This window comes from Sinocyclocheilus grahami, unplaced genomic scaffold, assembly GCF_001515645.1.
Source record: "Sinocyclocheilus grahami isolate Dianchi unplaced genomic scaffold, SAMN03320097.WGS_v1.1 scaffold169.1, whole genome shotgun sequence".
Taxonomy (NCBI): domain Eukaryota; kingdom Metazoa; phylum Chordata; class Actinopteri; order Cypriniformes; family Cyprinidae; genus Sinocyclocheilus; species Sinocyclocheilus grahami.
In genome coordinates this window covers 543,528-557,222 of record NW_015505348.1, presented here as the reverse complement: position 1 = coordinate 557,222, position 13,695 = coordinate 543,528, and the positions used below count along the sequence as shown (strand labels likewise).

The window sequence follows — 13,695 nt, the reverse complement described above, 5'->3', positions numbered from 1 at the left end:
TTTTGGCTTTTAAAGAGCTTTATTTACAGTTCATACATACCAATTTTGCGACCAAAGTCAAAATAATTTTCAACATGCTCCAACATACAGTATTCACGTGATAGGATGTTAACTGAGTGTCTTTATAGCCGTTTCCCTGAAGTCAATGACACACTAAAATCCAATTGTTGTCCTACATCATAGTCCATCATCTTATACATCATCCATACAATCATAACACAGAGCCGAGATCAGGTCAGCTTTTAAGAAAATTATCGACGAAGTCATAGGCCAGTCCTTTAGGTCTCGTCATAATTAATTCATATGGTGGCTCCATAATTGTCCATTTCCGTGAAAATTCTGAAGGCTAAAAAAATAAGATTTCTTTTACTATTATATTCACTACAGAGGTTTCATCTTGTTTAAAAAAAAAAAAAAAAAACAAGAAAGAAAGAAGAAAAGAGGAGGTCTTTGGAGAAATTCCACGTTTTTGAAGCTAGTCTACCAGCTTTCCTCACAGCATTAAAAAAACAACAAGGTCAGTTCTGAAGATCCACCATCCGATCCTGGAGTCGAAAAGTACAGCCATATCTTTGTCTCGGAGTCCATACTGACATCCATGCCACACCTTTTGTCTCCCAAGTTCAAGTCAAAACGATGAATCTGGTCTCCTCCATCCAATCAGTTTTTCTAATTTTATGAATGATGTTCCAAACACATTCAGTTTAGTAAATGACTTCATACACGGTAGCCTTCTTATCTCCTGAGCCAGTGACAATGAACTGGTCGTCAGGGGAAATGTCACAGCTGAGGACGGACGACGATTCCTTAGACTAGGGACAAAAACAATTAGTGAGTTTAATCAGGTGTTAGATAGCACTGCTGATCAGTGTTTGTCTCATTTATTCTGAAAAATAGGACAAACAGAAAGAGCCTACTCAAAAAAAAAATCATTTTTGACTCATTGTGACAATGTCATAATAAAAGTCTCCATCATAGTGACAAAAATGTAATTTAAATTATCAGTTAAATTGTGCTATGACAATAAGCTATCTGAAACGGTTAAACAATACTGGGGAAGCTATTCTGAGTAGCCTGTATTTTAGAAAACTACAATTTAAAATAGTTTAAGCTACCCTTTAAAAAGTAGTTAGCTAAGCTACAAGCTAACTTGAATAGACCAAGTAAAAAATAGTAAAAGCAGCATTCATTGCACAATTTAAATTTAAAGTAGCTAACATTTACCAGCCGTTTGAATGAAGTAATTTACTAAAATTATTTGTGCATTTGTCAATTTGCTTGGCTGCTACGATCAGAATTCAGCGCTAATTTTCGGAAAAAGTAGCTTGTTACTGGAAAAAGCTTACTTAATGTATTAAGGTTAGTAGTGTTACTACTTAGTTAGTTACTCAACACTGCGGTATTTATAGTCAACAGACACTATTATCAAACCATTACCTGGAATATGCTTGATCCATATGGAGTTCGCCATGCATTCAGTAGATTATCTTTGCCTGTGCTTACAAACCATTTACCTGCAATAGTTCAAAGTAAGATTTCAGGCACAGCCCTTCAATTAAACAGCCATGTTTTTCTATAATGATTTTTTTTTATTTCTAACTAAAAACATTTTTTAAGGAGAAAACAAAAAACAAACGTACCGCAGTAGGCAAACTTGAGCGAGAGAACACAGCTTTCGTGAAGGTGCAGCTGGTATTTGTCTGGTTTGGAGACGTGCAGCACTTCCACATTACTGCTCTCCATCCCCACTGCAAGCCACTCGCCCGTAGGACAGTAACCCAGAGAAAAGATCTGCATGCACAAATAAACACATTATTTCATGCTAAAAACAATCATGATCCTGTCTTCAAGCATTGATGCTACGTGCACATTAATCCATAGTTGTTTCAAAATGTTCTCCATCAACACTAGTGTTTTCAAGCATTTTCGAAAAGTTGCTCATCCATACTGACACGTCTGAAAATGCTTAAATCACCTGACGCTGGTAGGTCAACATGACAACGACAACATTGTGGATATAGTATGTCCGGATTAATCTCATACTACACAATGAACACTATATAGAACATACTATGTAATACAAAGTAACATTTATCTTTAGAAACACTATGAAAGTGAACAGAAGCACAATAGATGACTAAACATGCATCAGCATTTTCAAATACCTCCATTTCACAGTTCACACTACCACATGATAACAGCTTTCAAATGTATCCACAACCACAATTCTTCAAATTGAGAAATATACAACTACATTTCCTGCGTTTCCTCTGAGCTGCAGTACCTGTGAGGTGAAGTCATGCTGCTGCAGCTGTCGACCCTCTCTCAGGTCCCAGCAGCGCACTGTGTTGTCCAGACCCCCTGTCCACAGTTTGGTCCCGTCGTTGGAAATATCGATACAACTGGCTCCATCTGTGTGACCTTGGAACTGCCTATAGAGGGCGACACAAGGACATCACATGACTTCAGGAAGATGAACATGGTCTATCTCACCAGCAGGAGTCTGTAGATACCTGACGAGCGTCTGGTTGTGCAGGTCCCAGACCACGATGTTTCCGTCACTGCAGCAGGAGAAGCAGACCTTGTTGTCGGGACTGATGGCCAGAGCGTAGCAGGCCGGAGCCGAGGACGTCAATTCGGCTTTGATGCGTGGAGTGGGCGTGGCCAAGTCCCAGATTGACAGCGTGCTGGCCTCGCCCCCGACTATCAAAGTCCGCCCATCTGGAAGGAGCTTGCATGACCGGATATAGTTGTCTCGATTCTGATTGAACGAAAGAGTAGAGTTTTAGTCAAACTAGGATGGCGAGTACCAACTACAAGCAGAGTTTAACGTGATGCAGATCTCACCAAACAGTCCAGTTGGGCCATTGGACTCTTGCTGCCCGGTTGGCTGATGTCCCACACTTTGACGCAGCCTTTCCCACCGGTGTAGACGTGACGCGTGGAGGTGCTGATGGTCACCGCGCACACCACCTCTCCATGACTGAGAGTGTGGATCTGACGGGCGTGACGTGGGATGCCAGGGCCGAGGAGGGCGTCAGGAGGGAAGGGCACCGGCTGCATTTGACCATCTGCGCTCACGTGGAACGAGTAAGCACTGGGGGTGTGAAAGTCTTATTATTAGGATTTAGTTTAAGACAGACTGGACTATGGAGTTGACGTCGAGAGGAATTGGAAACTTACGGTTTTCCAGAAGCTGCCGACTGCAGGCTAGCAGGTAACCCTGGTACCCTCATATGGGGGTGAGGAGACTCGTAGCCCACCTTCAAAAGCAAGAAAGCAAAAAAATTAAAGCGATTAAATCATAAAGGCACAGGGTAAATGTAACCGTCTCAGTGTTTTTTCCTTACCACAGGTGAGCGTCCGTATCCAGCGGCGGCTGCAGCAACGGCAGCAGCGGCAGCAGCTGAGCCGTTCATCTGAGGGGAGACGAGGTGGAGACCGGCACCGTATCCTGCAGCTCCAGCCAACTCACCGTTAACTCCCGGGGGAGGAAGGCCAAATGCACCAGGGGGGTACCCGCCCTGCACCGCCAATGGGTTCCTCAGACCTAATGCTAAGAAATCCAGAAATAGAGGTTAAGAAAGAGTTTAAGACAGAAATAGAACGTAAGAAATAGACAAGCAGAAAAGACAGGCAAGGTTTCCTCACAGTGCTGAAGTATAATATAAATAAGCATTAATTTATTGACAATGAGATTATACCAAACTAAAGTTGTCGTTTTTTTAACATTTAACATTATCCCAAACTACTTAAGGTTATCCAGAATTTCATCTTTTCATTGAGGCTTTTTTTTTCTTCTTTATGATATCAAGACAGTTAGACCACACTTACATTTGGACTTGTGCTCTCAAAAATATTAAAACTAATTTTAAATTCAGAAATTAAAAACATGCGTATCATAGAAGGTGCATTCAAGTCACTATGTATGAATTTCATTTTAAATTTTAGAAGAAATTAAAAGATCCTGACTAAAAACAGTGTCATGTCTTTGACCCCATTAATATCATTCTCAAGAATGCTAAAACAATTACACAGCTTTCAAGGACATAAGCTCAGCAAGATGATGCCATTAAAACAAGACCACCTTTCAGAAACAGGAAGACCACTACTGCCCTCTGCTGGCTGACTAGCCATCAACCCTCAATTAGAGCGTTCAAACCAGGTTGACCCAAACACTCTACAAATTCATTCACTAAAGACTTGGACTATCAGGATAACAGGATCTTACCAAGAGGGTCAACGCCTGACTTCCCAGGAACGGGGCGGAACTGCGGAGGAACGCTAGGGCCTGGGGTGGATGACTCCTGGGACATGGGCGTGCCAGGCTTCATCCCTGGAGTGCTGGACTTCTCTCTCTGGAAGGTTAGGGAATGCATTTACACACATTCATTATTCAAGCAAGGTATATAGTCGATGAATAAAGAACTGGGAAAAAGATGCATCCATAGTCAAACTTGAGCGGGGACTGTCACTCTTTGTGATTCTAGCAAAAGCAAGGCGAGGGATGTGTTTTGCTGCTGAAGAAAGTGCGTCTTTTTGTGCAGGTGGAAAAAACAGAGTCGCAGTGAAGGGCATCGTGTTTGTGTTAGGGCTGCACAATTAATCGAATTTCTAATCGCGATTACAATTACGGATGCCACAATTACGTAATCGTTCAAAGCGGCAATTAATCGTTCAAAGTCCACTTATGTTATTCTGCACGATTAAAATTCGTTTTTTTCTTTCTACATGTTATCTTAAGGGTTTTTCCATTGTTTTAATTCTAGTTTTAGTATAACATTATAATACCATTCATATTTTTTTATAATTTAAAGAAGAAACCAATCCGATGTATAGTTGACATTTGAGGCTTAATACTATGGAAAAGCACTAAAAGTCTTTCAGTTAGAGTTTTCAGCTTGTTTATTTTCATATAAAAATACGGCATGCAGTTGCATCAAACAATGGTATAAACATCATTCGATGTAAACTGTGACAATCGCAATTACAATTTCAAGGGAATAATCGACAATTACGATTTTTGTCAATCGTGCAGGCCTTTTTTGTGTGTGTTTTTAAGTATGTACCGGTGGAGGCTCCTTGCTGCGTGAAGGGGAAGCAGCACTGCTGGAGGAAGCCAGCGAGGTCGGACTGGCCTGGGGCAGAGGCTCCTTACGGGAAGGAGGGAGTTTATCTAATCCGTTCTCTCTGGAGGAGTACGACTGCACACTCCTTGGAGAAGAAGGGTCCTGAGGGAACAATGCACATGATGGATTAATCAGGAGAAAACATGGTCAGCCTCATTTTTAAGTTCATTCTTTAACGTAAACCGACCTCGTCAACGACCAAATTGTCATCGCTCTTCTCCGCGTCGCTGCCCTGAAAGAGAAAACGGTTCAGAGTTTAGCGACTCTATTTATTCCCTACATATGCTTAAATCAAATAAAAATCATGTGGATGATTAATAAAAGGATGAAGCAGATTTAACATGGAAAGAACACTTACATAGTCGGTCATGAACTCCTTCTCATCTGCTTTTCTCTTTTTTCCGTTGCTGAGGTAGTCTGAAGGCCTGCCTTTGTCTCCGTTAGAAAGTGAACTCTGGAAGAGGAAGAGAAAGATGAGAAAATGAGAGTGGAAAGGATGAACGGCTGAGACAGAGGATGTGCGTGTAAGTGTGTGCGAGCGAGAAGAAAGAGATAATGATGTAGGAGACAAGGAATAAATCAAATCAGCTCCATAACTGCTGGACCCACAGGCAATAGAGACGCCTAATGCATGACAGTCTGCACCGAGAGAAAGAGACAGAGAGCAAGAGGAGAGAGAGAAAACGGACAGATACTACTGATACTCACTGGTCCAGGTTCACGGTCTATGGGGATCATGGGAAGGGCAGGAAAACGTCCCCGCGGCCAGTCAAAACAAACCAAAAAACAAACAATGTGACTATGACGGTTAGACAAAACTCACCCCTCCACCAGACAAAACAATTAACACCTTTAACAATTAATTCCTTCAGTTCCCACTCTTTCATGTTTCATTGATGATATATGAGCTGACAGATTTCAAAGACGAACTGGTCAACATTTCAGGGTAGAGTTACAAAGTCTTAGAAAGAAAATGTGATTAGTGCAATGCAATTGCTAGCATCTTTCTAGATCACTTAAGTCTGGTCTATGATATTCTAATCTGTAGGTACAATTCATATCTCTTCTTCAAAGTTAGTCTACAGTATTTTTTAAGTCTAAATTGTTAAGGTGCGGTCACACTTTATCGCTGTTCAGCAAATTTTTGTGGGTGATATATAGTCATTTAGTCATATAAAATAATCTTCATGTGAGAGCCAAAAAAGTTCCCCACATAAATTTCGCTCATGATCAAGTTGGTGGATTCGCCACACTGACCAACAGAAAGCTGATTTCACACAAAATTTCACTGAAATGTCACCACACTATAGCGACAAATGTGACCACAACTATAGTCTGATCCCTTTTCACTAAATTTTAGAAAACATTGCCACAACAAGCCAGATGATTCATAAATCGTGTTTGTAACAAAACAGTATGGGATTAGTAATAAAGATGTACGATTTATCAAAATAAAACCAAAATCACAATATGGCTCAATGTGATTATCAAAAAAATTGGTGCGCCTCTAAACATGCTGCTCATTAGTACTCTAATTTTACAGGTGTACAGTAAAAGTTTTATTTTTCAGTGAAATATAATAATATCTCTCTTTTTTTTTTAAATAAAAAATACTACTATTACTTATTATTATTATTATTTAGCAAAATTGACAAAAAAAAAATTTTTGGCCAAATTGTACAACCCTACAAATGCAGCAAACCTAGAGTTTTTGTTTTGGTTTTAAATTACATTTTAAAGTTGTTGTTTTATCAGAAAATGTGTTAGTAGCCCTAAAGAGTAATGTACTAAAACTGAACACTCCACATTTCTAGATTAATTAGTACATACAGGTAAAGAGAGAAAGCATGAGACGTTATAACTATAATACATGCATGCATTTACATGAACTTTTGACTGAAACTGTACCAGTCTGGTTTTTGCACAGTCAAACTAACAGAGCTAGATCATGTGTTTGACGCTCGGCTTCATCCAGCATTTATAGTCGTTAATTGGACAACATTTGGCCTCTGCTTACTCTGAAAGATGGATCCGATTACGCATTCGTTGTAATCCCACCGATTAAAACATTGCACCATTATAACTGCACTTGATAGTTCTGTCCCCGGTGTTAATAAACCAGTCAAGTAATCTGTCAGTATGATTTTATTTGTTATACCTCTGTGGTGTTCTGCTGCAGCCGCTGCTGCCACTGCCTCAAAATGGGCTCGCTCCTCTTTAGAGGCCAGCTGGGCCCCGAGGGCCCCGGAAAGGGCCAGCAACCCAGAGCCGCCCCCCAGAGCCAGTCCCGGGTGAGGCAAGCCGGAGTGGTGAGGGGCCATGGCCAGTCCCTGGGCAGCATGCTGGGAAAGGTGTTGGGCCTGCAGCTGTTGCTAGAGGGTACGAGAGGAAGAGGACGATGGAAATGAAAAGAGCATGAGGAGGAGGAGAGAGAGATGAGAGGAAAGGGATATAGAGAGAAAAAACACAACACAGTTAAGACTTGGATCTGCACCAGAGTTACACAGGGAATTAATTCATGACCCGTTCCCAGTGTCCCAGGAGTGAGGGAGTCCGTCACACTGGAGTCGACCCGGATGGGTTCGGGGAACAGCGTTGCTGCAGCATTCACAAATGATCACTCCAAAATAAAATAATTTAAATAATTTGAAGCTGATGACTGCCATGACAGAAATCAAAATGCAAAACACCAAAGTGAATAAAAATACGGCAAATCATATGTGAAGAATTGTAAATGCTTTACAACAAAAAGTGGGATGTCAATTGGTGGCCAGACACACACTCAACTAGTCTCCACTCACACATCATGCTAGTGGGCGCTAAAGAGAATAATTGTCAAAAGATTGTTCCAAACCTGTATGCTGTTATTTATTATTTTTTCGCAGAACACAAAAGAAGAAATTTCCACTGTCCACTTTTCCACACAACATTTCTTTGTCCAAACACTCCAAAAACATAGCAGCCGATAGTCGTCTGAAGCAATAGGACAGTTTATGCGCGAGGAAGAATACTAAAGTTGTCATTTACCGATGATCTTCCTGTGCGTCAAAAATTGCATACAGATTCAAACATCATGTTGGGTTACTACATACAGTAAATTCAACACCATTTTGGGCCAGGAATAATGCTGATGCAGTGATTATAAATTTCGAAACAAGCTTTCGAAAAAAATGTTCGAAGCTTTAGGAGATGCAGTCACTTAAAAGAAGAACAGTCAAGGTCACAATGAACTCTTTTTGTTTTTCTATTGTTGAATGGAAAGCTGCAGTGTAAAGAATCTGCAAAAAAAATGCCTTGGTTTGTCAAGTAAAAAAATGACTAACTTCTCCCAGATGAACACAGAAATGTGACTTATGTACACACCTTAAAAGATGTATCCGAATGGGGTGCAGAGAATTAGTCTAATTATATTGAGCATTCTTAAAATTGATAAGTTGACTAGTTTAGCCAAATTTCGAAAATATTCAAACACATTCATAGCCTAGTTATGAAAGTGTTATTTTGCACTCTTTCAAACATATAACCAACGCCAAAGCACAGGACACTAAATGTTCACTTTCCTCTTTTCCACACATGTCTTTGTCCAAACGTAGTCTTCTGAAGCCATACGTCAGCTTTGCATGAGGAAGAGAGGGAAAGTTGACGAGCTTTGAAAAAATAAACACTGTTTGACTTCAGAAGATTTCGCAAATAGCGCAAAAGTCATGTAGACTTGTGCACCTTTTTAAGAGACATTAGCCATGTTTCCATTACCCTTCCAATTGAGCAAATTGTAATTTAGAATTGAAAACACGCCAAATGGGAAAAACGTCAATTCCGCATAAACACGTGAAAAAAAGTTCACGCTCACATGAGGTGTTTTTCAGGAAATTCAAAAATAGGGGCAATAGGTTAATGGAAACACTGTCATTTCACAATATGTTTTTTTTTTTTTATCAGCATTTCTAAAATATCTGCACTAGTTATTTCTGTTTTTTATCGTTGTACGGAAAAGTGCAGTCCAAAGAATCTGCGAAAATGTCTTTTTTTGTGCTCCAACGGGAAAATAACAGCATATGGATTTGGTACGACATGCAGGCAACAGATTCGCAATGATATCATCTTTTGCATCATCACATAGTTTGAGCATCCTGCCATGTTCCGGGTGGCTTATACAGTTAAAAATACATCTAAAAATAAGTCTAATTTGATATTTCATCAATTTTTTTCCCATTCTTTCTAGCCAAACACGGAAATGTCTGACGTTAACACCCCCTAAAATGGATCCAATTGTGGTCAGGAGAACCCAATTATATAACACATCCTCAACACAAGTCGACTATTTTTTATCCAAATGACTAGTCGATTTAAAAAATATGGAGTTTTGCACATCCGTAGCCTAGTTATAAAAACGCTTTCATATAACCAAACTGAATCCAAAAAAGAAAACAGCAATGACAACTCAAGAGGAAAGTGTTAAATAAGGATGAAAAGATGGAAGTACACACTGTGGGAGGCAGAGGGGGGAGTCCACGTACCCCTATCGATGCATTCAACTCCCCCATAGTCACCTGTTTGGCGCGCTCCATGGCCTGGACCACCTGCTGCTGGTGCTGTGGACGGAGGGCAGAAAATGGCCGTCAATGATAAACAAACAAGCAACAAAAACAAGGCAGATGGCCACCCTAGTGTGTCTTTGTGTACTGCGAGATTTTCATTTTCTGAAGCGTGTTGCTCACACACACACAGGGCTGCATTTTGGATGATTAAATACACACACTTAAAACAGGAGGGGAAGTTGTTTTTCTTCTGTCAGGAAAAGCTTTGGGCAAACCGTAAGCTTTTGTGTGGAAGTGGGTTTACAAGAATAACAATAGGCTTCCCAGAGGCATCCGAATGAGAGACTATGGTGAGAAACAGAAAAAGCAATATTATATATGTGTGTGTGTGAGCACAAGTGAGTGAATTATCAATCACAGAATGTCTGAACGCAATGTGGCATGTGTGAGTCTCATGATGTGCAGCTGTGGGACTGAGTGTGTGTTGGTCTCATCTCACCTCCTGTGACAGGAATGGAATGAGCTGGGCACAAATCACGTTCAGCCGTTTGGCGATCTCCGTCTGCAGAGATATGGAGAGTGAGAGGGAAGCAGAAGCAGAAAGCAAGCAAAAATAGAATTTAATTTAACACAATGTACATTTTTGAAATGTTAAATGACCTTTTCCCACCATCATTTGGCAATTGTTGAAAAATAATAATAACAACAACAATAATAATAATTATTATTATTTTTATTTTTTTTATTAATATTATGCTGCATCTATTGTACAACCATGACAATTATTCTTATATTAGTATTACTAATAGTAGTTATACATTCAGAATAATGAATAAATGTACTACTACTAAATACTACTTAATAATAATAATAAAATACTACAAGTACTACTACTATTAGTACTACTACTAATAAATAAATGTTACAATAATATTTGTTATTATTAGTAACAATAATAACAAATATTAATTAGTAATAAGTATTATTATATTATAAACTATTTGATCATTACTACTACTATTAGTAGGTGTTAGTAGTAGTACTAACAGTACTTTCACATTAAAAGTAATTATCATTAATAAACTTACTACTACGAGTACTACTACTATTAGTCCTACTACTACTAATAAAGGTTATAATATTTTTATTTTTATCATCATTTAAACTAATTGATAAATACTACTACTATTAGTAGTGGTGTTCGTAGTAGTAGTATTATAGTAGTTTCACATTCAGAATAATTATTCTTAATAAACTTACTACCACTACAGCAAATAAATTCATTATAATTTATTACATTTATTTTGTTATTAAAAGTTTATTATTATTATTCTACATTTAAGCTAATGTATAACTACTACTACTACTAATAATTATTATTATTACTACTACTATTATTGCATCAAAGCTAATGTATTACTACTGCTACTAAAATAAATAAATACATAATTAAACTTAATGACATCAATAATAAAATAATTAAAATATAAGTATGTTTATTCATCAATAGTAGTACTTATACATTAGTTCAGATGTACAACAGCTACAATTAAGGCATCAAAACATTGCAATGACTGACACTAAACTATCCACTCAGACAGGAAGACACTGTTTAACTGACATATCAGTGTGACCAACCAAATTTGTGTTGGTTTGTTAAGGGGTGACTAAGTCTGAAACTGTACATAACTCACGAACTTACTACCATTCACAAACACATCTACTGAATTGTTTGATGCCACAAACAGTGCACATTTTGCCCCGTAAAGCCAAAGAATGCCAAAGAGATCATGAAAAAATGCCAATTAGAGACATTTTTTGTCCACAAAGCATCAGTCAGCCCATGCACACTTCTTGGGCACCAAGCTGAGACTACAATTACAAGACCGTGATAACCTAAATGCTTCAGTAATAGTAAAAAATACAATCCTGTTCACCCAAACGTATCTATCACACAAAACGTCGCAAGGGTGTGTAACCTGCTACCTCCACTCACACAGCTAGTAAATATTTTAGCCCTCCACATCTGGTTCATGCTAATTGTTGCGCAGTGAGGAGAGGGAATGCCTGAAATATTCATGCCCAGCATCTGCTGCTCCGGTCCAGTCGAGAGGAGTGACGCCTCCCCTTGTGAGCAGGTCACTGGTCTTGCCCCATCGAGCTGCTGTGTCTTTTGAGGCAGTACTGGGGGTTGCCATGCTAAGGCTATTGTAATCATTTACCAGCGACCAAAACAAGAGCTCCCCCGAGCTGAGGGCAACCCTCCCCATGGCTGTTTATTTTGTCAACAGGTATAAACTAACATTGTTATATCCATGTTCACCCACCCGTCGCAATATTTTTCTTAAAGAGATAGTTCATTCACAAATTAGTGACTTAAATGTTGTACCAAACCCATATAATTTCATTTCTTCTGTGAAACACTAAAGATGATATTTTGAAGACTGTGCTGGTCGCTCTTTTCCATGAAGTTCAACTGACTAGGGACTCTGAGTTTTTGAGCTTCAAAGGACACAAAAGCAGCATAAAAATATAATGAAAATGATTCATATGACTTATGCACTGTTTTCAAAGTCGTACAAGAGTTTTGTAAGATGAACAGACAAATTTAAGTCATTAGATTCCCTCTAGATTCTCCAAAAGAAACGGTTTTGATATTAACAAACTATTACCATCTACATCATTTATGTTGACTTGAAATAAGCATTTCATCTAATATTGATATTTAATTTGATTTCAGCTAAAACTGAAGTACTAAAAAAAAAAAATATATATATATATATGTATATATATATATATATATATATATATATATATATATATATATATATATAGTACTATATTATCTTAAAAAAAGAAACTGAAAAAAAACCCCACTTAACTAAACTAAAAAGTATTACTAATATAAACTAATATCTATATTAGTTTATATTAGTATGGCCATTTTTCCCCGTCATCTCTAACTGACCGTTCACAAAGAGCTTGATTGCCCGGCGATCTGACCAATCATAAAGCCAAATCCACCATCTTGCTCGACAAACAAATCAGAAAGGAGAGCAGATTCATTTCGGTGGACTTGTGAAAATGTGTGCATTGACGTCTTTCTGCAGTTGAAATAAAATACCTTTTGATTTTCATTCATGTTTATTTCACGCTTTAAGTAAATATGAAGACGATCGGTTCACGTGCCGCTTGAACTACAATACAAGGCAATGTCACGACACATTACAGAGCTACAAAATGGGATTTATTGTTTGAATTTCTTAAATAGAAAATTTTAAAGCTGAGACCGGTTCCGTCTTGTCTGTCAGTTTCCTCTTTGCTCCGCTATGTATTTTTTACTGCGTGAGAACATGATGTGTAGTGTGAGAGAGGCATGGCTAGTTGTCAGACATAGCAACAGTAACTAAGGAGGGTGGCTTTTTGTGAAGGGTCAAATACAATGTGTCCCACTTAGCCTGAATTCACCCCATTTAAATAAATAAATAAACAACAAAATTAATAAAAAGAAACAACAAAATTACTAAAAACTTTGAATAAGTAATTTTCTGATTTAAATGTTAAAGTATTAATAATAAAATAAAAGTAGGCCTATGTCAGTGATACAAAAATAACACTGGTATGACTATTTTGATACTTCAATGACACTTTTCTGCATTTTTTGCATTCTTTTTTAATTCATTGTAATTGCCTGTAAAAGAGCAACATTCTTCAAAATATATCTTGTATGTCAATATATGATTGGGTGAGTAAACCTGACAATATTAAATTTTTTGGGTTTACTGAATTACTGGCTGTAGAAAGACCCCCCCACCTCCACACTTTCCAAAGAGGAGGAATAGACCCCACCCCCATCTCTTCTATATCCATCCATCACAGCCCTCCCCAGGGAAGCACAATGATTTCTTGTTAGGGAACGGCAACTACAAAATGACATCTTCAGAGGAGAGAGTGGGGGAGGCTGGGAAAAGGGGAGGGCAAGGAGGAGGGAGCGAAAGAAGAGAAATCGGGGGGGGGGGGGGGGGGGG

The 13,695-nt window shown here is 38.6% G+C and overlaps 1 protein-coding gene across 4 annotated transcripts in view; it reads right to left on the bottom strand.

The window, feature by feature from the left end:
- The window catches only part of LOC107593318 (transducin-like enhancer protein 1), a 32,347-nt gene continuing 18,652 nt past the window's right edge, over positions 1-13,695 (bottom strand). The window contains exons 5-20 of one of the 4 annotated variants that reach the window (XM_016282990.1): positions 10,167-10,229; positions 9,617-9,721; positions 7,288-7,501; positions 5,838-5,899; positions 5,488-5,583; positions 5,317-5,361; positions 5,070-5,231; positions 4,232-4,358; positions 3,351-3,556; positions 3,184-3,263; positions 2,848-3,097; positions 2,514-2,761; positions 2,285-2,432; positions 1,641-1,791; positions 1,438-1,514; positions 1-812 (exon numbers count right to left, since the gene is read on the bottom strand). In XM_016282990.1, the coding sequence (XP_016138476.1) occupies positions 705-812; positions 1,438-1,514; positions 1,641-1,791; positions 2,285-2,432; positions 2,514-2,761; positions 2,848-3,097; positions 3,184-3,263; positions 3,351-3,556; positions 4,232-4,358; positions 5,070-5,231; positions 5,317-5,361; positions 5,488-5,583; positions 5,838-5,899; positions 7,288-7,501; positions 9,617-9,721; positions 10,167-10,229 (2,142 nt within the window). In that variant the 3' untranslated portion in view covers positions 1-704. The remainder of the gene's footprint in view (positions 813-1,437; positions 1,515-1,640; positions 1,792-2,284; positions 2,433-2,513; positions 2,762-2,847; positions 3,098-3,183; positions 3,264-3,350; positions 3,557-4,231; positions 4,359-5,069; positions 5,232-5,316; positions 5,362-5,487; positions 5,584-5,837; positions 5,900-7,287; positions 7,502-9,616; positions 9,722-10,166; positions 10,230-13,695) is intronic. The other 3 variants (XM_016282992.1, XM_016282991.1, XM_016282994.1) reach the window with 3 other exon arrangements.